The sequence below is a fragment of the Centrocercus urophasianus genome, unplaced genomic scaffold, assembly GCF_019232065.1.
Source record: "Centrocercus urophasianus isolate 14NV4802_14NV808 unplaced genomic scaffold, USGS_Curo_1.0 seq_17, whole genome shotgun sequence".
NCBI classification, from domain to species: domain Eukaryota; kingdom Metazoa; phylum Chordata; class Aves; order Galliformes; family Phasianidae; genus Centrocercus; species Centrocercus urophasianus.
Genome location: NW_024884722.1, coordinates 9,500,870 through 9,527,629, shown reverse-complemented (window position 1 = coordinate 9,527,629; position 26,760 = coordinate 9,500,870). Strand labels below are relative to the sequence as shown.

Below are 26,760 nucleotides of genomic sequence, written 5' to 3'. Positions count from 1 at the left end.
TACTCAAGTTTCATTTCTTTGTTTCTTCCGAATGATAGGCTTACAAAAAACAAAAGTCTGGAGGCTTTTTTTCCCCATTACTTTCTCATGATGCAGTTTATTAACATTTGCAATACAAACACTCATGTACGCTGAGGAGCCGTGGGTAGGAATGGCAGGGAACACAGGCGGTGAGCGAGTGTTGCGTTCAGCTTGGAGTGAGCACCAAAACACAAATAACTACATAAAGAGACCTGATGGAAAATCCGACCGAATGAATGATTGCACAGCGCAGGTGGAGAAGATGGGCTTTTACGGCGCCGTTGTGCAGCAGATTTCCTTCCCAGCGTGTGCCCGGTGGTGCTGCGCAGTGAGCGGTGCGTGCTGCTGCAGGCTGGGGCAGCGCAGCGCTCACAGTGCTTACATAACGCTCTGCAGCAGCGCAGGCTCTGCCCCAGCGCCCGCCTGGCTTTCAGTTTCTGATTCAGGCACTTGGCAGCATCTCCTCTTCCTTCTCTGGAGACGTGAAGGCAGGGGTCAGATCCTTCTGCGGACAGGGGAAAGATTAGAGATGAGCACAAGGCAAAACCCGTTGTCCTGTGATGGCTGCTATAGATAAGCGAGTTTCTGACCTGTGAATCGTTTATGGGAGGAAACTATATTTTCCCCCATTTTCCCTGTCCAGTAGTTTCTGCATGTGTTTCTCATTACTTTTATCTCGAAATCGTTCTGGTCCAATGAATTATTGATGTGGGGTCACTTGCGTCGCTCCAGGAATTGTTTTCTTTAACCAGCGATCCCTTCTGAATTTTTTAAGCCATCTATTAGCTCTGAAATCTAAACAAAGTTTGTGGTTTCTAATTTCAGGGTTAAATTGGACTCGACTTTGAAAAGGTGAAGAGAAAGAGAGCACAGGGGAAGGATGACCATATTCTTTTTCATCTTAGGATCTTCCTTGTGCTGATGTTTTCAGTGCTTCTTGGGGTTTTTTGGTTTTGTATTGTTTATTTTGTATATATATATATAAATTTCTCTTGGACATCAGGTGTCTGATCCCACTTCAGTGGGCCTTGAGCTTTGGTATCCTTAATGTTGAGCACAAGCTGAAATTGATTGTTGAATTTCGGCCCTATAGACCTGCAGGTATAGTACAGAAATATCTGTGAAGTGCTTTCCTTTTCCCTCAGATGTTCTTCTTTTCAACATGTAAGAACTGGAATTCAGCATTTTGAAATGCTGTTGGTCATCTCCTGCTGGGAGGGAGGCTTGATCTTCTGAAGATGGGCAGTGTCTGTGTTAGTGTGCCTGTGCACATTTGTGTGTGTTCTGCACATGCTCCAGCCTTGATTCAGCACAGTCTCTCAGCAGCTCCTGGCTGCAGGGTAGTGCTGAGTCCTGTAAAGTGCTGCTTCAGAGCTGAGCATGCACGTGGTTTAATGACTTCTAGGCAGAGAAACTTTCTTCTCTCTGTTTCCATTGCTTCTGCCAATGGTAGAAGATGGGGGGGGGAGGGGGGGGGAAAGAAAAAAAAAAAACAGCCTGTACCAGCAGAACAGCTGCAGTCTCTCCAGGGATGCTCACATTCAGGGACTTGCCCAAATCTGACTGGAACCGAGATCTCTTGGTAGATTTGGCTGCAGTTAGCCTGGGCTGGGCTCTCCAAGGGGTACTGAGCAGATTCAAGGGATGCTGTGTATCTGCTTGAACCCGATGGCTGTGCACTGCTACAATCTGGAGAGAGACAACTCAAGCAGAGAGGCTGAGCTCAGCAGTGCTGTCCCTAAAAAGGCTCCTCGAGCACTGAGAGCAGGTGGGCTCCCAGGCCCTTTGTGGCCAACAAGTACAAGGCTTGGAGCTATGCCCCCAGCTCTGTGGGGCAGGGGCGAGGCAATCCTCAGACACAGAGGAGGCTGTGGTGCGGAGCTGACTCCTAATGCTACCCCTCAGAAATGTCTCTGGCAGAGTAGGGGGAAGGAAATGGGGATTAATTATTTATTTGTTTATGTATTTGCACCCAAACCACTTCCTGCACTGCAGTTTTGATTCAGGCAGTGGGGAGCCCGGTTTCCGCAGTGGGATTTGGATGCAGGTTGTGCAGTGAGACAGCTGAAGCTATGAGCAAAAAGCATGCAGAAATAAAGGTTTCCTCCCAGTACCTTATATAATCAGAAAGGATGATGTCATTGGGAGCCACAGAGGAGAGCAGGCTGTGAAATTACAGCCCTCTGCAGCCAAGCAAAGCCAAGTGCAAGCAGGGGCAATGTGGAGCAAGGGCTAGGCTCCTCTGGGAGAGGCCAGGGGCTCAGGCTGGAGGAGAACTGAGGGGGCTATTGGAAGTAGATGCTTCACATACAGTCAGAAGCTGTCACACAGCACAAGGTGGAAAGGGGAGAGCAGCATGTGCCCAGCACACAGCCACAGAGCTGTTGTCTCAAAGGCTGATGCCCTCTCTCCCATCAGCAGCCCCCCATGGCTCGCTGTGGGTCAGTTCCCTCTAGTTGAAGAACTAGAATTGAAGTTCTCCTGTCCTCCTTTCTCTTCCTGGGATCAGGGCAGTGAGAGGCAGCAGCCCTCTGTGCCCAGCCTGTGTTGTTTCTCTGTTACATAACAATATGGGCATTTAGGCTTGTTTTTCCAGATATTGGCAGATGCATCAAATATTGGCATAACCCAGAGGTTTACATGGAAAGCCGGCAGGCTCTGTCTGGAGCCTGCACAATGCTGGCATTTTCATTGCAGGCAAGAGCCTGCAGTGGTGTCAAAGCCATGTTGAAGGTAAGCATGTGGGAAAGGCATTCCTATTATAGCCTGACTCTGGGATTACGGCTGCCCAGGTACAGCTACACGACTTGATAAGGAAGATTAATAGGCTTGTGATTGCTCTCACCCTGAAACAGGCTCTGCTAAGTTTGCTCTGATGCTTTTGAGCCTTGGAAAGCAACACGCTCATGTGATGGCTCAGTGTGAAGGCTCTGGAGCTCACTTTCCAGCCCCTGTTTGCAGGGTGCTGCTGCTTTCTCTGATGTGCTGTGGTCCTGCGGCAGAAGCAAGACCAATCCAGTTAGAGTTTCAGCATTTGTTCTCTTTAAATGGTTGGATTTTTGCACACAGCTTTCAGATGCCTGACAAGGTTGATTTTGCCAAATGCACAAAATAACCCTTTTGACACAGCAGGTCACAGTGCCATCCACCTAACTTTGGGCAATCCTGTCTGTGCTCATTCCTACTCCGCGCTGATTTCTGTTCCTAGAACCATGGTTCCTGGTGCAGGGCATTCCCCTTCTACCCAGTGTTTGGGCTCAGATTGGAAATGCACTGTGCGTTTCCCTCTGCATTTAGGAGTGCACCATGATAAACCTGAAACTGGTCAGGTGTTGATTTCCCAAACTTATTTCCTATTGTACCTATGAAATGGAGCTGGCCCTGCTCCTCAGTCCCTGCTCTGCCAGCAGGCAGTGCCCAGTGTCACTTGGGACGACAAGTGCCAGCAAACCAGCACTGCTGTTCCATTGCTGACCACACTGGGCAAAGCACCTGCAGTGAGCGCACGCAGCTCCTGTTGATCAGTCTGCATGTTGAAGATGAGCTTCTAGGTAGCTAAAAACCAAAAAGGGAAAGCTCATGTTAGCCATGTGTGCTTAATATTAATAGAGTTAGTAGAGTTTGCCCTAGAGCAGTCTGCAGAAGGAAGAGATGAGATTGATGTGATTTTTGTTTTCCTGTTGTTTGATTTATTTATTTATTTATTTTTATTATGACGCTCTCACCCTCCTTGTTGTTAATGTTTAATGAAAAACTCATGTTCTTCAAGGGCTTTGCTGGTCATACGCAGCCCTGTGGCTCTTCTTGAGACAGAATGCTGGACCCTTTGTAAAGAGATTTATAATAGAAATACTGAGGAGCTCCCAGCTACAGCACTGCTAGCAAACACTCCTCCGTGCTGACAGTTCATCAGCAAAACCCCTGACCCTTCCACCCTTAATCATCCTTGCTTGTCACTGACATAATTGCCTGATTACAGACTCTTCTCCCCCACCCCTTTCAAACTGGGAGAAATAGTGAATTTGAAAAACAAATGGAAATGAACTGTCCATGCTCTTTATTTTTTTTCCCCCTGTATTGAGTTGGATCAGGCTAGGACTCGGTTTCTTTGTGTATGAGCAGGGGTTGGGATAGGCTTTCAGGACTCTTTTCCACTGGTGTTTCTTGCATGTGAATGGTGAAGCTGATGTCATTGTGTTATTGATTGAGATGACAAGTTTAAACATAAATCATTAATGTCTGAGAAAGAAAAAGGGAGGGGGAGAAAAAGGCAACCCACGCTTGATAGTTTTCCATAAATCTACTGTCTGTTCCTGCATATGTGATACAGAGGAGGATCTGTAGGGTCTCCTTTCCTGTGCAGCCTGAGGATGATGTGCTTTGCCACTGCTGCCCAAACCATTTTCCCCACATATCCCATTCTGCAGAAAATGGCTCAAACCATCAGCAGTGCTGTTGTGCTTGAGACTCTCTTTGGAGAAGCGATACAAGGTCAGCAGGCTGCCCAGAGGAGGGGTTCAGGCTCTCTTGTTCCCTCTGACCTTGCACCTCAGCAGCCTTTCAGACTTGGGCCCAGTGCAGTGCTTGGGCCATTTAATTGCCAGCAGGGATTGTTTGGGTGTGTTAGGCTGACTAGTTTTGTTCTTTGCTCTTTCAAATTTTGTGTAAAGAAATGTTAGAAATGTTGCTTGGATTGGTTCGTAGCGCATGTCCCTGAACTGACCCTGAACTGACAGTGCACAAGTGTGCAGTGGTAGCAGTCATTTGAAAGTGCTCTCACAAAGTTCTCAGCACAACAGCAAGCAGCCGAGGGAAATGCAACCCCTAAGATATTAGTACAGATTGTGCCTTGTGTCTGCACAAAGTTCATCCACTGAATCAGATTATCAGTTCAGACAGCAAGAGAATAAACAGTGTCTGTCAGGGGTTAGCAATCGTGCAGGTATTGGTGAGCAGATGCTGTTTGCAGTGTAAATAGCTTAGTGGCAGTTCGTCCTGGCACCTGTGGGGAATCTTGTGATGCATGAAGGGAAGGAAATATGAAAAGTGGCTCACAGAATGGAAACAGAGAAGGAAATTAACTCTGATCCTCTTCTCCCCTTGCAGCCGAGCTCACCTCCGCCTGTGTCTAGAACGCTTAAAAGTTCTGATACCACTAGGACCAGACTGCACCAGGCACACAACGCTTGGCCTGCTGAACAAAGCCAAAGCACATATCAAGGTAAGAGCTGCTTTTCCCGGCTTCTTTCCATCTGACTGGAAGTGCAATTCGGTTGCTCTCTCTTGCTGCTGAGAATGGTTTTGTGTTAAAGGATACTAGCACCTTTGTTTAATATATAGATGTATTAGGTAAGTGTTGCCCCCTATTTAATTGTTAGTCATTACGGCAGGCCACGTTGTTTGAAGAGTCCACGGTGAACTCCGTTAGCTATGAAAATGTTTGATTAGACTAAAGGTCTTGTTTTGTATTGTGGTCAGCCACTGACAGCAGAAGCTCCTAGAAGAAAAACATGCTTACCGCTGAGTAACTCCACTTTGATGGGAAATGCTACTTTTTTTTTTTTTTTTTCCTGTTGTGCTAGTAAGTTTCCATTGCTGAAGCATTAGCACAAAACCTCAAGAGTGTGAGACAGGGTTGGCTTACTGAAGTTTCATACGTGAAGCAGCCAGCTAGCCCAGCACTTTTCTAGTTTCACTTCTGGCAGAGTGAAGCATGAAAAGAAAATACAACGTTGCCAGTATCTGGAAAAAGCTGGAATCCTTTGTTGTAGCTCAGGATAGTGGGAGGGAGGACGGGTGGTGAAGGAGAAAAAGCACTGCTGGAGGGACGGGGTTAGCCTGAAATGACTCCTCCTTATGCAATGTGCTTGTTGTAGGAAACAAAGAACAGTGCCCTGGTAGATTTCCCAGCTGTGATCAAAGAAATCTGTAGTAGGTTATGTAAATCACTCACTAAATAGAAAACTGTTTCTGAGAAATCCTACTAAACCATGCAGCAAGGAATGCGGAGCTCCCAGGGCACGTTTTTATGTTACAGTGAGATATAACAAATAGTAGATTGGTTTGGTTAAGGGAATTGAGGCCCCTTTGTGGACATTCTTGGTAATGCAGGTGGCTGAACCCATGCAGAATGACCCACAAGCTGCTACACTTAGTTTCATTTAGAGAGGCTTTGTCTTCAAAGCCTTTTGATACCAATGTACATGATTTATCCGGGTTTGGAAACTGGAAAAGTTGTGAAGAGGTAGCATAGAAACTGCCAAGAGAGGCTTCTGGAACCTGGAAGGCAGCTTCTTTCAGTGCTCTTGCAGCTTAGATCCTTTTAGGATCTCAAAATGTCTTAAATAAAGCAGGTGGCTGGGCAATAGAGGTAGGAGGGAAAGATAAAAGGATGAAACTTGTTACTGAGATGTATTTGATCATGTCAGAAACTTGAAGAGGTTGAGAGAAGAAGCCAACACCAGCTTGAGAACCTGGAACGAGAACAAAGATTTCTAAAGAGAAGACTGGAACAACTACAGGGTCCTCAGGAGATAGAGCGAATACGAATGGACAGCATTGGATCTACCATTTCCTCTGATCGTTCAGACTCTGAGCGAGGTGGGTGTCTCTGAATTGCTGGTGAATCTCCAGAGCTCTGAGAGGAGGGAGCACGAGGCAGATCCATTTCTTGTCTCTCAACTATGCCCTTCTCTGTGACCTTTGGTATTTAGGCTACTGATTTTGCTCACACACGTATGCACATACATGTGCACACACATATACTCTCCTACGAGGGCAGACTGAGCGAATCAAGGCTGTTCAGCCTGCAGAATAGAAGGCTCTGAGATGACCTGATAGCAGCATTTCAGTATCTACAAGAGAGCTACAAGAAAGAAAGGGACAGACTCTTCAGCAGAGTCTGTGATGATAGGATAAGGGGAAATGGTTTCAAAGTAAAAGAGGGGGGATTTAGATTGTGTATAAGGAAAAAGTCTCTTATGGTGAATGATGGTGAGGCACTGGAACAGATTGCACAGAGATGTGATGCAAGCCCATCCCTGGAGCCATTCAAGATCAGGCTGAATGGGGTTCAGAGCAACCTGATAGAGCTGTGGGTGTCCCTGTTCACAGCAGGGGAGTTGGATGACCTTTAAAGGTCCCTTCCAATTGTAGGGATTCTATGATTCTATAGCATACATGAAAATTTTTGTCTTTTGCATTAATTAAATAGTTTGGAAGAAGCATTGCTTTTGTCAACTCATACAGGTTCCTATGGCATTTAATGTGACCTGTTCTCTAATGAGCTCTTTAAAAAGTGAAAGCATTCCTTACAAAAACATAAACGGCTGTGGTCACAAGATGGTAGCCAAATACTTGTTGTCAAAGATGGAATATATGTGGTTTTTGTTTTTTTGGTTTTTTTTTTGTATGTTTTGGCATCAAAAAAGCATGCAGCAAGACAACATCTAACTTCTCATTCCCTCCAGTGTATTTTCCTGTTTTCAGGCTTACTGTGGTGTAACCAATCACAAACAGAACTAAGCAAATTGACTCTTAAAATTCCAGGAATCATTCTGCCACCACCTCCCTTTCTTTTCCAAGCTTCCTATACGTTCATCTCAATTAAAACTGGATAGAGGTCATCTGAATAGCTAAATTAATTTGAATAATTTTCTTTTTTGAAACATGTCAGCTGTGGATCCTAGGTAGGCACAGAAGGTGTTTCAATGTTTACTGACAGCCAAGCACCCTATATAATTCGTGTTTGAATCTACAGTTGGGGGGGGGGGGGGGGAAAGGAAAATTTAAAATGTTGTGAAAACCAAGATGCCTGGTTGACTAGATTACTGCTTTCTAATTCCTTTTTACAAAAAGAGATTTAAGCTTTTAGTTCTCCCATCAGAAAATAACCCAAATCCTCATGATAATGCCCTCTATTTGTGATCCCAGCTTTCAGAAAGTGATGCCAAGCAAGTAGCATGGTACAAGGCTAACTTCATGCTCTGTTTTCTCTCTTATGCTCTGTTTTATCCTTTTTTTTTCTTTTTTTTTTTTTTTTTTTTTCCCCAACGCTGGGGTAATACAGTTCCAAAGAACAGAGATAAAATAACAAGTTCAGTGCATGGCATGGCCCACCTATGCTGGTGATGTGGCCTGCATGCTCCCTTTGCAAACTCCCTAAGAAAAACTGCAGGCTGGTAGCTTATCTTTTTATAAATCATGTCCACAGCCTATCTCACTTCAAGGAAAGAGCATTGAAAGTCTTCCTGCCAGACTGCTGCCTCATCTCTACCGAGGGAGTCCTGGCAGCTTTGCTGACCTGAAAGGAGCAGGTGTTTGTGTTTGTGGTGCTAATGTGTGTGTGTTTCTCTCATTTCCTTTTTTCAGAAGAGATTGAAGTGGACGTTGAAAGCACAGAGTTCTCCCATGGAGAAGTGGACAATATCAGCACAACCAGCATCAGTGACATTGATGATCACAGCAGCTTGCAGAGTATTGGGAGTGACGAGGGTTACTCCAGCGCCAGTGTCAAGCTCTCGTTTGCTTCCTAGAACCAAGTGAGATGACAGTGCAGGGTGAATGATTTCACTGGGGTGATCAAAGTGGGTCTTAGATGCCGGTATCCTCTTTCAGAAATGACACATTGACAACTAGTCCTGGAGAGACCTGTAAATAAAACCTTTTGGGTAAAGGAAGAAACTCACATATTCATTTGGTCACGTTACCAATTCCAATTCCTGCTGGCAAAAAGTTAGACCAAACTGTAGTCCCATCGAAGTCAGCGATAACCATTTGTTTCTGTGGGACCTGGATATAGACCTTAGTGACAAAACACTTTGTTTTGAATTTATTTGTTTGAAAGAGGATACTAGAGACTCATCCCTCTCTTTCTGTCATGAGATCTGGGAAATGTCAGAATTTTGTATGTTGCATTCAGGCTGAACAACCTAATTTAGGCCCTTCTGAAGAGCTTTTGTGGTCCTAAAAGGACCATGTCCTACAATTTATCACCATCCAATGCTGTTGTAATGTACTAGGAAATTTTTGAGGACGTAAGTAGCCTAGGGATAACAACATCAACAATAATATTAAGGTCTCATTCTGTGCCCAGAGAGAGGGGCAGCAAAGAGATGTTCAGGAAAGAATACCATTCAGCTCAGCTTTCTGTTGGACGTCATTTAAAAAGCAAGTACCTCTGACGCGTGGCTAAAGCAAGGGGTACAACTTGTAATCTACCAGCACTTCATGGGCTGTGTCATGCCTCAGGCTGTGACACCAACAGCAGATCTCCCGGTAGATGCGTGCCCATACGCCGGCACACAGCCAACTGAGGACAGAAAGAAACCAGCACACAGAAGAGGTGATATGCCAGAAAGTCATGCCCAGATACTGAGCCACTATGACCTTTTTATTTGATGAGATTTTTTGATAAACATTTGTAAATGTGTTGGGAGAGAAAACACCCCAAGTCTGATGCGTCTTTTTAGAGCTTGTCCATACAAAACCTTAGATGTCTTTTATATGAATTTATGCCACGAGAAGATCTCTGTTTTGATGAAGCACTTGACCCAATGAAATGCAAAGATGCTTTTTGCCGTGCACACAGTGGATGGAGGCTGTGCTAGCTGCAGAAGGCCAGATTTGGTGAGGGTTTCTTCAAATTTCTTTTTAGAATCATTCCCTTTGCTGACTTTTGAAGTTCCAGTCCAGTAGTTAACCTAGTTAAGCTCAGCACGTCTCTCACGTTAATGTAATGTTTTTGACTGCACGTCCTGTTCCCAAGGGCCTTGCCATCACACCTGTGCAGGTGCTGTTAAGAGCTGTTCTAGCAAATGTTTTCTAATCTTCTCAGAGACGAGCGTTCTAACCTGCACTTTGAGGGCTTTGCTTTTTTATTTTTTGTCTTTTTAATGGCCAGGATTATTTCATTTTCCAAGTTTTAAAAACCTTAATAGAGTTCTCACCTATGGCATTGTTTGAAACTTTGTATATCCCTAAGTAATTTAACTACCCCTCATTACTAAGAAAAGAAGAGGAAAAAAATGCTTTATAAAATTCATAACTTATTGCTGATTTGAATGGGTTGTTAATTTCAGTCCTTTAGACTTTATTTTATTGTTTTAGGTAGGGTTGGGCAAAAAGGTAAAATAAAAAAAAAATAAATAAAAACAACCATATTTAGCAGTGCAGTGGAATTGTGTTTAAATGTTAGCATATGGTCCCCATTAAAGTAGCACTTTAACGCCATTAAACATTTCTGTATCTGAAATGAGTTGTGTTCTTCCATCTTGGTCATTCGTATCACTTTAGCTGACACTTTGTTCTTCTTGTGCCCTTTGATCCCGTGATGAGAAGATCTGGAGTGGTTCTGCTGTCGAGTTGTGCATTACGATGAATTGCCTGTGTTTAACTATCCTGGTGTTTTCCCTGCTCTTCTCAAAATGTGTCATCCCCTGTAGGAGGCACAGCACATACACTTGAGTAGAGAAATAATCTTTCCATGGCTATAAGCTTCTGTTTCTTTGGTGTGCTTGTTTTCTTTTTAATTATTTTTAATTTCTTTATTATGTCTGGATCGGGTTGCTTGTTGTTAAATCTATCTTCACTTATGTGTGTGTAATACAGTGGCTCAGTACATCTGTTCTTCCTTCTGGGAGGTGACCTGGAAGGAACAGGAGTCTGTCACAGACTGAATTGAGTGCTAGGTTAATTAATAGGGCCCAAGGGTTTTGGAAGAAGAATGTGCTGCTCAGATTTGTTTGGGGCCCATATAACCTCTGAATGACAGGAGTTTGGGGTAGTGATGAAGAAGAGGAATCTTCAGCTCTAGCAAGCCTGACTTCATTTATTCATTATTACTCTACTTGAAAGTGTTGATCACTGGCAGCCCTGGTGCTGTGCAGCTGAATTCCAGTGGGAATTACTTATCTAACAGCCTTTTTCTTTAGCTGTCTCAGCACCTCTTCCTTCCTATTATTCTTGTTTGTTTTAAATGGCCACTAGGGAAAGAATTATTACACCTGAGAAATACTAAAGTTCAGGAGTTGCTCTGTTCTCTTAGTTGGTATAAAACTGTCATGCGTCTATGGTTGGAGTAAATGTGATTGAAATGTTTGTTTGCATGCGTCAGGGCCAGTATCTCCCACCTTTTATACCATTGTGGGCTTGGAGGAGTCTGGTATCAGCTGCAGATACTGGGGGAAAATGTAGCAGGGAGACATGAGTTTATCGTGACTTCACCAAGGGCAGATCGTGCCTGACCAATCTGATGGCCTCCTACAGTGGTGGGGTGGCATCTGTGGACAACATAAGGGCACCTGATGACATTTACCTGGACTTCTGTAAGGACAAGTTTCTCATCTTTTGAAAGCCGAGATGGTCCTTCGTACTGCTTAGCTGTAAGAGAATCCATAGAGCAAGATTTATTGGCCCTAGATGTCTACCCACCAGATTGTTTTCACCCGGAGGAATGCCGTAATGTGGGCATGGAGTCGCATTTCCCTTTTATATTTGCAAAATAGAGTGAGATTCTTTTTATGGTTTTCTTCTTGTATGCTATTGTTTTGTGGCCTACTTTTATGTTTGGAGTGTAACAGAAGCCCTAAATCTATTCCCTAGGTAATTTTACAAGAACACGGTGCCTCTTCCTATGAAACAGAATCAGATGTGCTTTCTTAGGCAGCACACCCACCCGTGCACACACTCGGCTCCTTCGTAAGCTCGTTCTGCCAAGCCTTCCCTCTGCAAATTACATCTCTGATGGGTCCTTTTGCTACGGACAAACCCATTAAAAAGACCATCCAGCATTTTCCTTCTTTTGACACAAGCATATTACAGTATGTCATCTTGTGTCTGCACACAAGGTGGAGATGACTATCTGGCTGCATTTGTCACGGTTATCCTGTGATGAGTTGTCACTTGAAGGTCATTTTAATGTCCGTTCCATTAGAGGCATGTCACTGATGGAAGGTGGTCACAAATCTGTCTGTCTCAAGAAATCTGTGGGTCAACAGGAATCGGGCTGACTGCACGCATGGATCATTTCCCAGGTTTTGTCATCTTCTTTTCGTTCCGTTTGTTTACTTGTGTCTGTTACCAGGCTCTGAGCTCCAGCCTCTCCTTTTCTGCTCTTTGTTCTCTGCTCCCTGTTTGTAGCCCATGTTTTTGTGTTGCTCTGTTGAAACTGAAGAAATACTTGGCCTCACCATTTTGTTCACTAATTGGAAGAGTCTTGTTTTCCCCAGCACTGTAAGCTATGATTGTTATATGTTTTCTGGCACCAGCTCTGTGTCACTAGAAAGAGAAATTCAGGTAACTTCCTGGAAGGTTGTGTTGTTTGTTTTGTTTTGTTTTGTTTTTACAGCAATTTATTCTGAATTTAGAGAGGGCACTACTAATATTAACAAAGGAGGGGGGGGGGAATCCATAAATAACAGAATAAAAACGGTAGTGGTTTTTTTTTTTGTTTGTTTTCCTGGGGCTTTGTCCTGTGGACAGATTTCTCTGCTGAGTGATTAATTCTGTGCTCTGATAGTGACTGAAACTCCTCTGCATCTGAGATAAATCCTCTGAATTGTCCTGCAGACCCTCAGGGAAGAGGAGTGCATCTCTCTTCCTCTGTGTTCTTCAATCTGCACAAGGTATCTAGAAAATGAATGCTGTTGAAAATACTGATGTGCTGTCAAACGTGCTTGAAATTGGCTGATAGATCTAAGTGATGGCTGGGAGGATGAACATCAGGCAGAAGAGTGGTTGACTGCATACGCAATGTTTCCCTTTGGAGCTACACGTACAGAAAAGTTTAACTGATGATGATACCTTTGTGCTGAGCCTTGATTTTGCTGCTCATTTCCTTCTGAAAAGAGGAGTGATGTGTTTAATTATTAGGCAGAGGAAGGAATACAGAAGCAGTGGGTATTGGTGCTATGGTTGTGCTAAGTACTACTAAATATATGGTATTTACCATTTCTGTTGTGGTGGTGCTCTGTTTGACCAAAGCTGAGGAATTTTCTCCAAAGGGAGGATGCTGTTTTGGAGGTCTAGAGAGACTTGTGTTCCTCGAGGTACAGGAGAGGCATCTGAGAGCTCAGATGGAAAGGTGATGCACGCATTGCCTGCAGCACTTGGCTGTGTGGGGCTGTAACAGATGTCCCTGCAGGCCAAAGGCGTGAAATGTTTTCAAGAAGAGCCTTCAATATTAACCACTGTTAAGGCTATGGGTAATATTTGATATTTTTAACGTTGTCCTACCACACAGGAAAAAGTTGTTCCCTTTGGTTGCGGTACCCACACGAAGCCTAAGGATTGCCTTGGGAAGAAGCAGCTGCTCTCTGGGACATGGACAGAGGCTGGGGCTTTGCAGGTCACCTTTCTTACCCCTCCTTAGTGCCGTGCTTCTGTGTGTGTGATGGAAGGGCAGGGAGGAGGGCTGGCAGCTGGGCTCGACATGCAGGGTGCTGTTCTGTGAACACTGCCCCACTGGGAAGGAGCTCACATGAACTTGCCTGTCGGGATCCTCTGCTGATAAGTCATGAGGCCAAATGTAAATCCAAAATCAATGCTGCTGCTTAAAGGGGCTCGATGCTGACTTCAGTGGGACCAAGCAGGCAGCTGAACGTTTCCACACATCCACTTTTTCTTCCAAACATCCTGATTAACAGTGAGCTGGTGGGGTGAGCTGATGAATTTGGCCTTTAACGAGTTGTCTGACACCTAGTTGCCTCCGTGTCTTCATCCATAAAATGTGGATTATAGTCTGTTGCAAGCTGCAGTCTTGCAGGGAAGTTTCATTTTAATATGATGTTTACTCAGAGGAATCAAAGCACTGCACAAGGTTTACATCAGTCTTCAGCTGGTGGAGGGAGGGCAGTGGCTTCAGCGCATTTTTAGGGAGTGAAGAATGGTTCCAGCCAGCGCTTGTGAAGCCATGAGGTGTGTTTGCATGCTGGAGATGGGGTGTTAACAAAGCTAAGAAATCAGGCAGAGAGGAATAATGAGTGAATGGCTCTGAGCACTGGTAATAGTGCTAGTCCCACCTCCGGGGATGTTCCCAGGTTGGGATTTTTCAGCAGTAAGATTCTCTGGAGTGTTTCATCATATGGATCTGACTGTTGTATGTATGGATCTGGAGGACACTGGCTTCCTATCTCCTTCCAGCTAGCCATCACATGCCTCCTCCATGAAGTGATAATGACAGGTGTAGGTTGGGAGAAGACAGATGTAGCATTCATCTGTTCATCTGCCATGATTCTTGGTGGAAGAAACAGTAGTGAGCTGGATTGGCACTCCGTGTGTGTGCTGTCGGCTGTGGGCAATCTGCCCCCTCTGTGGTGTCCATTGAGCTTGTGAATGTTGCAGCAGGGCTGCATTCCTGCAATGAATAATTACGATCTTGAGGAACATGCAGCAAAAAGGCGTGTCATCAAATGAACATAAATCACTTTATGGTGGTTTTAAGTGTGGCTGCTGGTCAGAACTTGCACGTAATTCATTCCGTGACAGACTACCGGTGATCTAGTTTGTGCTTAAGTTTGCTAAGGTTTGGAAATGCTTTCAATTTATCCCCTTTTCAGAGCAGTTTGCCTCAAAACAATGAATTGGTTTGGATCTCCTCCTAGAAAGTTTGGTAGAGAAATGCTCTCTGCTTTTCTGGAGTAGTGGTCGACTATACAGAACAGTATTGCCTTATGAATGTTCAAAAGGTCTGTTAAGAACATAAGGCTTAAAGCCTACATCACTTGATTTCTCACTGAGAATTTCTCTCTGGGAAGCAGTATCATCTTTCAATCTAGGTGAGAGTGAGACATTTCCAGACATCTTCCATCAGCATTCATCATGGGGAAAGCTTTGCACTTCTGTATGGACCAAAGAATCATAGCAAGGTGAGTTCAGCTCAGGAAGATCATTATTTTACAACAGAAAATAGAGTGCTTTTGTGTAGCTGCCTTCACTGAAATGTCAGAACCTTTGAAGTCAAGAGAAGTTGTTTAATCGATCAGGTCATATGTAGCTAGCTTGGCTCTATGGCATGGATGTTTACCATACCTATGATGCAAACATCTCTGTCTCTTTTGTAATGTGATTTAAACGAAGCTTTTTGAAGATGAGATAAAGATTGGACAAGTAGTGCAATGCAGAGCAGTACCACCTGCACAGCAGTGGTACTTTCCTTAGGCCTGACCTAAGAACATTTTCAGTAACCCATTTTTAATTGCAAAAGACACACAGTAGTGGCTGTTTCACCAAGTGCTGCCAATATGCCAACTCAGGCTAGTAGAGGAAGTGTAGAAACTTACCATCTTTTTGGCTTCTAAACTTGTCCCATGTTGAATTGTAATTGCTTAAGTTCAAACTCCTTCTTTGTATTTACAAACAGCTCAGAGGCCAAACAGCTCCAGAAATAAGTGAAACAACAGTCACAATGGATTGCCATGACCATGAAACTTGCATTGGTCAGTATAAATCCTCTCTTACATCTTTATGTTGAACATATTAAGCTGCTGGTAAAAATTAGTAATTACCTCTTTAAGAAATGTTAACTGATACAATGGCAACATTCACAGCATTTAAAATCATTACTCTTAGGACTGTTCTGAATGCTGGCAGTAAGTTACGAGTCTCAGATTTGCACTGTCTTAATTTCCTCAGCAGATTACAGTCTGTACAAGACTGAAGCTGTTCTGGATAAACTGTTTTTTGTAGCAAGAGATGGACATCCTCTAGTGCTAGTCTTGGAGAGTAAAGAAACAAATATGTATGCTGACATACTTTTCCAAAATGCCTCTGCGCTTTTTACTCCTCTGCTTAATGCAAACTTTTCCTCCTTCATTTTGGTATCTTTGAAGTACTGTCTGTTATGAGGTGGTAGCACAGGGGTAGGTGCTTATTCTGCTTGCCGAGAGGCTGGGTGTCAGAAACCACTTCAGGTCACTTCAGCTTTTGTAGAGTAAGGAGGTGTTTTTTGGCATTGCTTAACGATTCCTGTTTTTGAAAGTCCTACTGAGAAGTGACTTGATGCTGCAGAATGAGGAAACAGCCACGTAACCTAGTTTTACAAGGAACAGCTGTGGGCAAGGTAGCAGTCTTAGGTTTTTGTTTTGATGTTGTTTGTTTAAACAAGTGGTCTTAAAGCTACTCTCTCTGTTCCATAGCTCAGGCCACTCCAGCCACAGTGATAGAACTGCCACAAGCTGCTGTAGGCAAAGCATTTAGGGAAAAAAGCTTTTATCAAAGGTTTACTTAGCATTTCTTTCCAGTGCCCACCTGCAGCAAAGTTCACGAGGCAGCCAACAGCATGAAAGGTCGCTAAGTTTCTCAAAGAAAATGGTGGTTTTTTCCTGTATCAAGTCACAACAACTCTATTTGAGTCTCCCTAATTTTTTAAGGGAAGGGATCAGCACAAAGCCCATGAAACCAGCTGGCTGTCACTTGGGCTGGGCTGTCAGAAGGGAGGCTCACATACCATTGTGTTCTAGTGACTTATAAGCTCTTTACAGAACTAGATAACAGTCCTGTGATAGACCATCTATTATTATACTTAATATATTGAAAGATGAGCATGTCAGCATACATAGCACGTGGTCCATCTCTCTTTCTCCAAAGGTTTTTTTTTTTTTAAAAGAAAACTGATCAGATAGTTCCCACAAAGGCAAATGAGCCTTCCCTTAGAGTTCTACTTTAGTGCTTTTTTGTGTAACTTTGAGGAGGTGCTCCTTTGCCTAGTGAAAGCAGCACAGAACCTCTCTCACAGCCATCTGTAAAAGACAACAGGTGACTTTCCCCAAGGAGATGTAAATGTTGCAGAACTATTACCAATGGCATAGCTGAGACATGGCCTTTAGGGTGCAGGTGCAGTACAAACTCTTTCTCCAAAAAGCAGTGGGCTCTTCCCTCAGATTATTTTAGTTTAAATAAGAGAGTTTTTCTAGGCAGAAGAAAGTTTACACCTACCTCCAACCAGCAGCAAAGACGAGGAATTAGGATCTACTTGATTTTGCATTGCTAGTGGCCTACTTTTGATTCACTTTTGAGTTTCATGTTCTCTGTACCCACTTTTTTTTCCCCCATCTCTCCCGTGTAGCATCTGCAGATGCTACATTTACCTGTAGCATGATTATTTATGTGCCCAGCCACACATACATTATGTTCATATTATATTGACTTATATTGACAAGTATATCCAGCAGATTTTAAACACTTTATTTAATAAAAGTTAAACATACAAAACTGAAATTAACACACTTTGTATTCATAAAAATCACCTTCTCCCATTATAGGGAAAACTTCTTTCTATGCATGGATTCTAAACTACCAGTTGTAGAGTTTAGCTTGAGTTGTGACTCAGGTAACTGATGGACATCTCCACCAATCAGTGCATCAACAATTGCTGACGTGACCTGATCTAGGTAACAAATTACAAAATGAGCTACATTAACATAATATACAGGGAAATAACGGTCAGGGTTAATGAACAAGATGCACCCTTTAATCATTTAATGGGAGAAACAGCTGATGTACTCTTGTCCATTAACTCAGCCCTAGATTTTACAAAAATAATATCTACATTGTATACAGGGCTACCCATTAAGTTCTTTGAACACGTTACAGATTCAGAGATGGCACCACTACCGTAAGTGGGAGACAAATAACAGAAGAAAGGCAAATCACATGGAATACAAAAAAGCAAGAGCTTTTACACGTGGCTTCCTGAATAGAACTGAAGGGGCTCAGCAGCACTGTAAGACAGCTGAAGTTACAATGAACACTAGGGCCAGTCAGTTATTTACGGACAGAAACTTGAGACTAACCTTCACTCACTCACAGCTAAGTGGGATCTAGGCATTCACACCTGCTATGCTTTAGTACTACTGTACGAGATGGAGGCAGCCCCGACACGAGATGTTACTGTCTGCTCAAGGTCTGTGACCATACCATCAAAACTCTAAGCTTGAAAACTGCAGGAGGGGAGGTGATGACATTTCCAAAGCATAACTGTCCAGTTCTCCCACCTCTAATCCCTGGGGCAGGGGGGCACTGCTTTAAGCACAGTTCTGTTCTTTGAAACTGAAGTCTCTTCCTATGTTGTTCTGGTTACGTTTCAATAATTTCCTGTTAAAATTTGATGACTATTAAAGAAAAAGATCTCCTCTACTTTTAGCACAGGAAATTTAGACTGGAATTAAAGTCAGATTTATTGTTTCTAGCACATGAATAATACTTAGCGATAAAAATCATAACAGCCCTGTCCTGCCCTCATTTACAGCTGTACAAAACTATCTGCAGTGGATTTGTAAGGGAGTAATTTAGAACCTCCTTTGTAATTCCACATGACTTACATGCTATGATGTAATCTTTCTCCCAGTGCTGCAGCAGCTCTGTAACACAGAGCTTGTCACTGAGACCAGCAGACAGCACTGTGACTACAGAAATGAGGGAGGCTTTATAGGTGCCATTTTTATACCACCACTTTTCTTAAGGAGAAAAAAACTTTAGTATCCATACAAATGGAAGAATCCGGAGATCAAACTTTCAGATAACTACTGCTTTAGCATAAAAGGTAGCAGCAGTTCATGAAAGCATTTACCCGCAGAATGTATTGTAATGCAACTACCAAAAAAAATGAAGAGGAGAGTCAAATCAATAGTTGGAAATTTAAGGCTCATATCAGCTGAAGCCAAAGTGATGGTGACAAAATGGACTACTTGCTATGTGCCAACAAATAATTTACTTTTAGAAAAATATAATGATAAAAAGATAAGTGAAAAGCCCTGCAGAGATGAAGTTCGACCTTTTTCCCCTGCTACTGAGGCATCAAATGCCTGACGTTATATTTAGAGGTATCTTGATACTGTGTCATAGGTTTGTCTGCAATTCCACATGTTCCAACTCCAACTTTGCCAGTTACACTCTCTGGGGAAGCAAAAATACTCCGCTTTACCTGCAGATGGAAGAGAAAATACAATTTCTCAGTGATGACTGACGCTTTTAGAAACAGACAACCATTACTATTTGAAGCGTTTCAGAATCCTCAGCTTCCTACTCTATATGCCAGCATGCTTTCCAGAGGCTAACTCACCTCTGACATTATTAGCAGAAGAGGCAGGGCTGGAATATGTTGGATGGGATCTTTGCCCTCGCAGCCTTGGGTCGAGCCAATAATGAATACAATTCAATAGAGACCACCTTACGAGGAAGGTAAGGGCTTGTAAGGGGGAATTCAGATTTAGCACCACATCTAGCAGCTCTCTTGGCTGAGCCATGACACAAATTTAAGTAGAGCTGCAGGATGTCCTTGCTAACTTCTCTGCTTCCTAGTCCACAGTAAGTACTGCCATGTGTGCAGCATCATAAACGTAAGAGGACTTTGTTGGTTTAGATAGGCCTTGGGATCTTAACTCCAACAAACGCTGCACTGCAACTCACTGTGAACCCACTTCTTAGAGGTAAGTGCAAGCTCAGCCTCATAAGAACACCCCAAAGTCACCCAGTGCAAAACTAGGCCTTGAAAGTACAAAATAACCAACTGCACATTTCAAATAAGTCACAGGTGAACAAACTACCTTTAAAAACAGCTTCTTCCCCTCTCCCAAGTTACTGCATAGAATTCTATCATCTTTAACTATTGACATATAGACAAAAAGCAAACAAACCTGGCCTTTTTTGTTTTTAGAATATGCTCTGTTGTTGAACTGTTGCCACTTGACTTTCTGGTCCTCTCGTTCCTGTTCGAGTTCTTTAATTCTCTGAGCTTTTTTCAAAGCTTTTTTCTTTTTATACTCCCGTTGCTGAGCTATCATCTCTTTTCTGGAAGATAGGAAAAAAAAGAGATCCTTTATGTTTGTGTCTCTGTCTTTATATTCGTAGAGTATCCTGTAAGAAACTAAAACCTCTCTGAAAGGAGGGCATGCACAACAGTTATTCTTAAGTAAATACATAAAACAAAGCTTGTAAACTATGTCAAATTCTGGGAGGAAAAAAATTCTCTCCATGCTGAAGTGTTACAATGCTCCTTTATGTATTTTGGGCATAACAATAATGGCCACCTGATAAAGACCATGCGAAATGCAGCAACCCATGGGACTGAAGCCAATTTATTTCCAGAACTGGAGATGTATTTTCTGGCACTTCTACATTTCAGAAGCATCGAGCGTTTGGAAAACATAACTAGCTTGAGAGAAAAGTCAAAACTTCTCTGAGAGACTAACCAGTATTGGGCAGGGGTGGAAGGAAAGGAGCACAAGTTATTTCATCGAAGATAAGGAATTTCACATATAAATCTATGCCAAAACCATGTCCCTCAGAGTGACCCTGTAAGGTCAAGTTCTGAAACCGTACTCCCTTTTTTTGTTCCCAAAGGCTTTCAAACCTGAAAAATGCCTTGAATACTTTTCTTGGTCAGGCACAGTAGGCTACTGAGTAAAGTCCATCTCCCCAGTGATGGGATCAACAGAGAGACACAGGCAGGAGCTTTGCAGAGATGTCAGTGTACTGACTTGTGAGCCAGGTACCAGATCTGAGAGCAGCCTGCAGCAGACCTGGGCTGTTAGCCTACCCACATACATATTTGTTATCTTGAGATAGCATAATCTGAGTAAAACAGTCCTGTGTTATCTTACCAGGACAGGTAACATACAATGCCAGCCACAATAATCTGCTGATCATTGTATGCCACGTTGATTTATGATCCTTTTTAACAAATACGTGAATGTACAATAATTCTAAGTTTCTACATTGGCCAATTCTCATAGCTGGGGGGAGAGGGGAAGCCAAGTAGCTTTCAGCTTTAGGCCTTCATATTACTTACTTGGACATGGGTTTGTTGCCACTGTCCTCTTTTGCTTTTCTTCCCTCTTCCACAGGCTTGAGGTTGAACAGCGGTGTAACTTCAGCATTCCCATATCCAGCAAAAGTGACTGCAGCTGTCCCATTCTCCTCATCTATTTCTTCAATCTCAGCTTCATAACACCTGTAAAGATATCATGGCTGTAAGCATGTGAGTAAAGGTTTAATACTCAGCCCATCAACATCTACACTGTCAGCCAGCTAATGGCATAAAGTAAAAATAATTTGCAAATATCAGCCTTCATTTTCAGGGACAACACAGATCACACCAAGAGGTTGTTCTTAAGGCCAAAAGGACACAAGTACAAAGATTAGGTTCTGCTGACCTTAAGCATCAAGAAGCAATGATCTCAGCAGTTATCAAGACTAATGATTAATGCTTGGGCAGTCTAATCAGAAATCTTGATTTTGTTTCTAATTCTGGCAGGCCACAGGACTGGGGAAAGCCCCAATAAGACACAGCATTCCAAGAGCACAGCGTTCAGGGAATTCAGTGACAAGTTTTAAAACACGGTAGCTCGCGACTAGCAAGATTTGGTCGTATTCTCTTCCATATAAATAAGAGTTGAGAAAACCTCAGGCACTAAAAATATTTCTTCTCCAACACTTATAAAGTTTCAGAAATTAGGAAGTCAGAATAAACTGGTTTGATTCCCAGAACTTCAAATGCTTGTGCACCAGAGAGTAAATCCAAAAACTCCACTGCTACTTTACACAGTCAGTTATTTCATAGCCAAAAAATAACATTTTAAATTATAAACTGATTTCCAATTATTCACACAAATTGAGATACAGAAAACACTTTTTCTTGATAGTGAAAAATTACAAACACATGAATATGCTACTACGAATCAAATAGCCTGAAACCTTTATGAAACACTGCCATAAAATCAATTAATGAAAGTCTGCCATTTATTACATTAATAAATGGTCGTTCACCAATGCTATTCTGCTTGTGTGAGGTTAGTAACAAACAGGGCATTTCTAGGAAATGACCCCACAGCTCTTTGCTTTATATCTGCAGTACTGATCTTTATTAAAGGGGTACCATGAGAGCTAATTCTGTAGTTCTTTCCCAGTTTCTTTTTGCTTACTGGTTGCCCTAGGGGCAGTTCAAGCTGAATGAAAGTCTCTTACCATGAACTATTTCATGTAACGGTTAGAGAAGTTTTCTACACTTACTGTCCATCTTCACTCCATATTGCCATACACCTGTCCCCAACCTTCCAGGAGTGACTGGGGAGAGCAGAAGCTGAACTGTCAGAACTTGCAAGAGTTTCTGAAGGTTGCGTAGAAAGGAGATCTTTGGTCAGTTCTATGACTTCCTACAAAAGACAAAAGTAACACAAAGAATAATTTTTCAAGTCCTGTTGCCATTCATATTTTAAAAGTGCACACCTACAGAAGAGATGTATGGGCTTCACTGTATCTCGGTAAAGATCCCCATACCTTCCATAAAACTTTAAGTCACCTATTATTTTTATTCAGTTTCATTCTAGAGGCATGAAGATACAGCTGGACAGCCTCGAGGGAAAGGAACTAACAGAAATAACAGTGGTGTGACATTCTGTGTACGCGGCTGCACGTTTCTGTGCTCTGCTGTACATAACACTCCTGTTCTGTCTAGCCAGCAGTTACTTCCATCCCTTCTGCACTGGGAGTAGCTGACTATTTTATACATAGTCATCTATAAAATACACAGCTGTAATTGTAGCAGATCTAAGTAATCTAACGCTTTTCAGTTTATTCACAAATAGGGGGATTGGCTGAACTGATGCACTCGAATCCATGGTGGAAGAGCGCAGTGCTTTCTAGGACTGACACTCAGTACAGCCCTTTCTTTTCTAAAAAGCATTCTGATGCATATTAAAGAAATAGATTTCTTTAAGTCATTTTAGGTGTTCCTTTTTCTCCACATTCAGTGACTTCAAGATTTCAGGTCAGGCATTCCCTTACTAATCCAGCAAGTGTTAGATTGTTTTTAGTTCATGTGCTTAACAAATTTCTCCACTTCCTTTAAGCACTATTCATTCAAACAGGAGCACACAGCCAGCCCTCTCCCCCCAACTTCCACCCCATATTAGGTTCTTATTCCCCAACGCTGAGACCACTGATTTTGAGTACGATTAACAAATACTTAGGAGCCAGCATCTAAAGGAACATTTGAATTTTCTATGTAAGGCAAGGAAACTCTGCAGTCACTATAAGAATTTTTCCCACCTTAAGAGCATCACAGCATGAAACACTGAAGCTCATCCAACTAACAGCAAATAACTCAGTTATTGACAGGTACAGATAAACAGTGATCTGTTGTGAGGGTCAGCAGAGCCTCAATTTTCCTCACAGCTTCACAGCTCGTTTCAGCTGTGGACTTAAGACTAGCTCAGGAGAAGGTGGTGAAGAAGCTATTCTTCATTCCTCAAGAACATATGTGATCCTAAGCAGTTCCCAAATAGCAGGTAAACACAACATACCCTTCTGTGCACTTTTATCCAATAGCCTACACAACCAGAATGAACGTCCTGTTTGTTTGTTACAGCTGTTAATGTCTTAATTAATCAGCACCTTTCTAACAGAAGCTCTGTTCTTTGTTTTAAGGACCTGCCTGTTTCTGAATTTAACAGTAATCACAATGGGTAGCAACCACAAGCACAGTGACATGCTGAAAATTACTTCTATTTAACTTTGGTCTCTATCTTCTGTAACATCATAGCTGACCCAAAACAGACTCTGAGGTTCAGAAAATACAGCATCAGCATATTTTTTCCTTCCAGGTGAGAAATCCCAAACTGTTAATCAACACATACCTAACTACATTCTGAAAATCAAGAGGCATGGTTTGAAATGGGTGTCACCTCAGCATGTCAAATACATGTAAACTGAGTACCAGCACGTCAGCTACACAAGCTAGCAGTGTGACACACAAGTGGTGAGTTGTTCTCACCACGTTTGTTGGTGGTTTGTGATAGAACTCAAAATGGGAGCAGCTGGAAAGCAGTCCACCAGGAATTCTTCAAATCTGATGAAGCATCATTAAACATGAAGCAAAAAATAGCAAACTTTGGGTAAAAATCTTCCTGAGGTAGTTCTGTAGCAGTCCTTAAGGGAATAGCTGATTCAATGAAAGCTTTTGAATGAGAGACAACCACAGCAGCTTAGTCCAGCCAACTGAGCTGAGCAGCAGGGCGGGCTGCCACGTCTCTGGCACAGGATTGTGACCTGCAGAGAATTCCTGTGTGAATTGGTCAGGGCTTTTCCTCACCAGCTGCTCACTAAAAACTCAGGCAGAACTTGATATTTTAGAGTGCGACACCTGCTAACATCATCTCCAACTACAGAAGGTGGTGGCTGTCATCAATTCTACTTCATGCAAAATGCAAAGTTTGTTGCTTTGCTGCATGGACGATGTCCAAAGAAGCCCTTCAGTGCAACAGAAGGCAAAGAGCAAAACATTTATAAAAATTTCTTGTAATATTTATTTTAATCCTGTTAATCAGGAATAAGCTCGGTATACAAAATGCTGAAGTGCATCTCTATTTAGAATGTAAAAGGATCTTTCAGTTTCATGGTAAGTCTTTCTAAACAAAAGACTGAACAAAAGAAAAGCTACACAGTCAGGACACAACTCGCCAAACCCACTTTTACAATTGTTTGGTTGACATATCAAGTCTGCAAAACATTGTCTATGTCATTTGCAAGGCGGAACATATGAATAGCAAACCTTTTGGGGACGAAAGTGTAAACATCTTCCCCATTCTGTGCAGAAAGCTTTTATAAAAAAGTTTGCAAGTTGTCCTTTCACATCAATGATCTCTGCATATCAAAGCCGAGGTCGTGTTGATATCATCCCATATGGGTTTTGCTGTGCATTTTAAAAATATAAAAATATACACACGCTTTTAACAGTGTACAACAAAGGACATTAAGATGATCTATTAAGTGCCCCGTGGGCAGCAAGCCTTTGTAATTTAAAGGAATTCTAAAGATCACCGACTTGAGGCACCGCTTGTATCTTGGTTGATGCATCATTCTTAGTGCTGCTTTTCTATACAGAATAGTGGCTTCTCAGTTTTGTACTGGGCTGTTTTATGCATCTTAACATTTCATCATGTTAAAGCAATCCACAACAGAAAGGAGGCAGCATCTCACACGACATTTGAACAGTACTGCTGTTTTCTTATACAGCAACGTAACTTTATATACACAAGAATCTAAAAGCCCACTTATCTTAAAATTAGCCGGTGGTCTTTCTGGCACTGAAAGCACACTGGTACCTTAAGCACAGAAATGGTTTTTACAGCATTTTACAGGGCAGGATGCTCAAGCATTTAAAAAAACTGCAGGTGGCAGATGAAGGGCACATCTGTCTTCCTTTGTAATTCTGTAACGTTAAGGAAATTCTACTGCTGTTCTTTCCCCCCTAAACCAACTCTTCCATAATTCCAACAAGTTATGAGAAAATTAATTAGTAAACCTACCGACCGACGTTTCGGTTGCCACAGGGACATCTAGGAAAGGTGAAAAACCACCGAATAGCCACGGGCCGCTCCCACCCCCTCACCTGTAAGTCCTTCTTTAGCTTCAGCAAGTCCTCGTTGTCGGCATTCCCAGACAAGGCCGCCTCCACCTGCTGGAGCTGCGCCTTGTAGCTGGCCAGCTGCTTGGCCAGGTCTTCGGACATCTGCGGGAAACGCACCGCTCAGACACGGACGGCGCAACGCAGGGCGAGCAGCTTCTTTACCCGCGCAGAGAACCGCTGCAGGGATGACGGCCTGCGTTGCCCGCCGCCGGCAGGCTCGGGCAGAGGCCGATCCGAGGCCCGGCCGGCACGCGGGCCTAGGCCCGGGCCCGAACGCGGGCTGCCTCCGGGAGGGCAGGGAGAGGCCGCGGGGCGGCAAGGGAGGACCGGGAGGGACCGAGCGGCCGCTTCTTACCTCGGCGGGCGCTGAGGGGCCCGAGGGCCGGGCCGGGGGCGCCGCGCTGGGAGCCGTCGGACCGCCGCCGCCTGAAAGCCGAAGCCGCGGGCCGGACTGCGCGGGGAGACGGGAAGCGGGCGGAGCCGAGGGCCAACGCGCGTCGGACCTCGCGAGAGCGGCCTGCAGATCACGTGTTTCTGAAGCGAGGCACTGATTGGTGGAGTGTGTGCGTAGCGTAGAAGGGGGACTCCGATCGCTACGCAACGGAGTGGGAGTGAGGGAAGTGGGAGTGCGCAGGCGCGAAGCTGGGCCTCGATCTCAGGCGCATGCGCGAAGCTGGGCCTCGATCTCAGGCGCATGCGCGGGGCCGAGAGCGGTGCTGTGGGGCCTTTGGAGTGGGGCTGCGCTGCGCTTGTTCGAATTAGAATTCTGACTCTTCAGATCACAATAATGCTTTTTTTAGAAGCTCTTTCACCACATTCTATCATTTAAGCACGTGATTCCACATATAAGAAAACAACCCAGGACTTGAAACCACCAATCTTCAACTCTTATAAATTGGAGATTCAAATTAATCATATCCTTAAAATTGACTTGTCTTCGCTTTTGGCTACAGGTATTTTTTCGTTCTTGACAAAATGAGGTCTTTATACTATACGGAGGAGAAAAAATATCATATAGGCTTCGTGCTATCTTAGAGATTACAGTTCTCAAAGAATATGTTTTATAGCTCATGGAATGGTCGGTGTTTGGAGTTACCTGTTAGCCCTATTTAAATGATATATATCCAGTTGCCAAGATTCTGTTCTGTCTGTATTTAAGAGTTCAGAAGTTCACACCTGCTTGTGCCATATCTGGGCATTTCTGACTGTACGCAGCACTTTCATATTTGGGCAGCAGAGCTTCCTCTCCGCAGATCCTCAGGTTTGCTGAGCTTTGCCTGGAGTTGGCTGGGAGATGTGCGGCCATCGACCAGCTGATGTACGGACGTTTCTGGGCT

The 26,760-nt window shown here is 43.4% G+C and overlaps 2 protein-coding genes across 4 annotated transcripts in view; one reads left to right on the top strand and one right to left on the bottom strand.

The window, feature by feature from the left end:
• The window catches only part of MXI1 (MAX interactor 1, dimerization protein), a 51,526-nt gene extending 41,253 nt beyond the window's left edge, over positions 1 to 10,273 (top strand). For all 3 annotated transcript variants that reach the window (XM_042818564.1, XM_042818566.1, XM_042818565.1), the window contains exons 4-6: positions 5,128 to 5,242; positions 6,450 to 6,621; positions 8,392 to 10,273. In XM_042818564.1, coding sequence (XP_042674498.1) covers positions 5,128 to 5,242; positions 6,450 to 6,621; positions 8,392 to 8,555 — 451 coding nt within the window. In that variant the 3' untranslated portion in view covers positions 8,556 to 10,273. The remainder of the gene's footprint in view (positions 1 to 5,127; positions 5,243 to 6,449; positions 6,622 to 8,391) is intronic.
• Positions 10,274 to 17,181: 6,908 nt separating this feature from the next.
• SMNDC1 (survival motor neuron domain containing 1) lies at positions 17,182 to 25,833 on the bottom strand. Its single transcript, XM_042818717.1, has 6 exons — positions 25,779 to 25,833; positions 25,406 to 25,525; positions 22,027 to 22,169; positions 20,807 to 20,968; positions 19,653 to 19,806; positions 17,182 to 18,940 (listed from the first exon to the last, which is right to left on the bottom strand). Exons 2-6 carry the CDS (start codon positions 25,523 to 25,525, stop codon positions 18,803 to 18,805), a joined length of 717 nt encoding a protein of 238 aa, XP_042674651.1. The 5' UTR covers positions 25,779 to 25,833; the 3' UTR covers positions 17,182 to 18,802.
• Positions 25,834 to 26,760: the final 927 nt, after the last annotated feature.

What these genes read in the sequence shown, in the direction of transcription:
- SMNDC1 (XM_042818717.1), bottom strand. Translation starts at nt 25,525, where the DNA reads ATGTCCGAAGACCTGGCCAAGCAGCTGGCCAGCTACAAGGCGCAGCTC. An exon ending in AGCTAAAGAAGGACTTACAG is followed by an intron (nt 22,170 to 25,405) that starts GTGAGGGGGTGG and finishes TGTCTTTTGTAG; the next exon opens with GAAGTCATAGAACTGACCAA. An exon ending in CTAAAAACAAAAAAGGCCAG is followed by an intron (nt 18,941 to 19,652) that starts GTTTGTTTGCTT and finishes TTCCATCTGCAG; the next exon opens with GTAAAGCGGAGTATTTTTGC.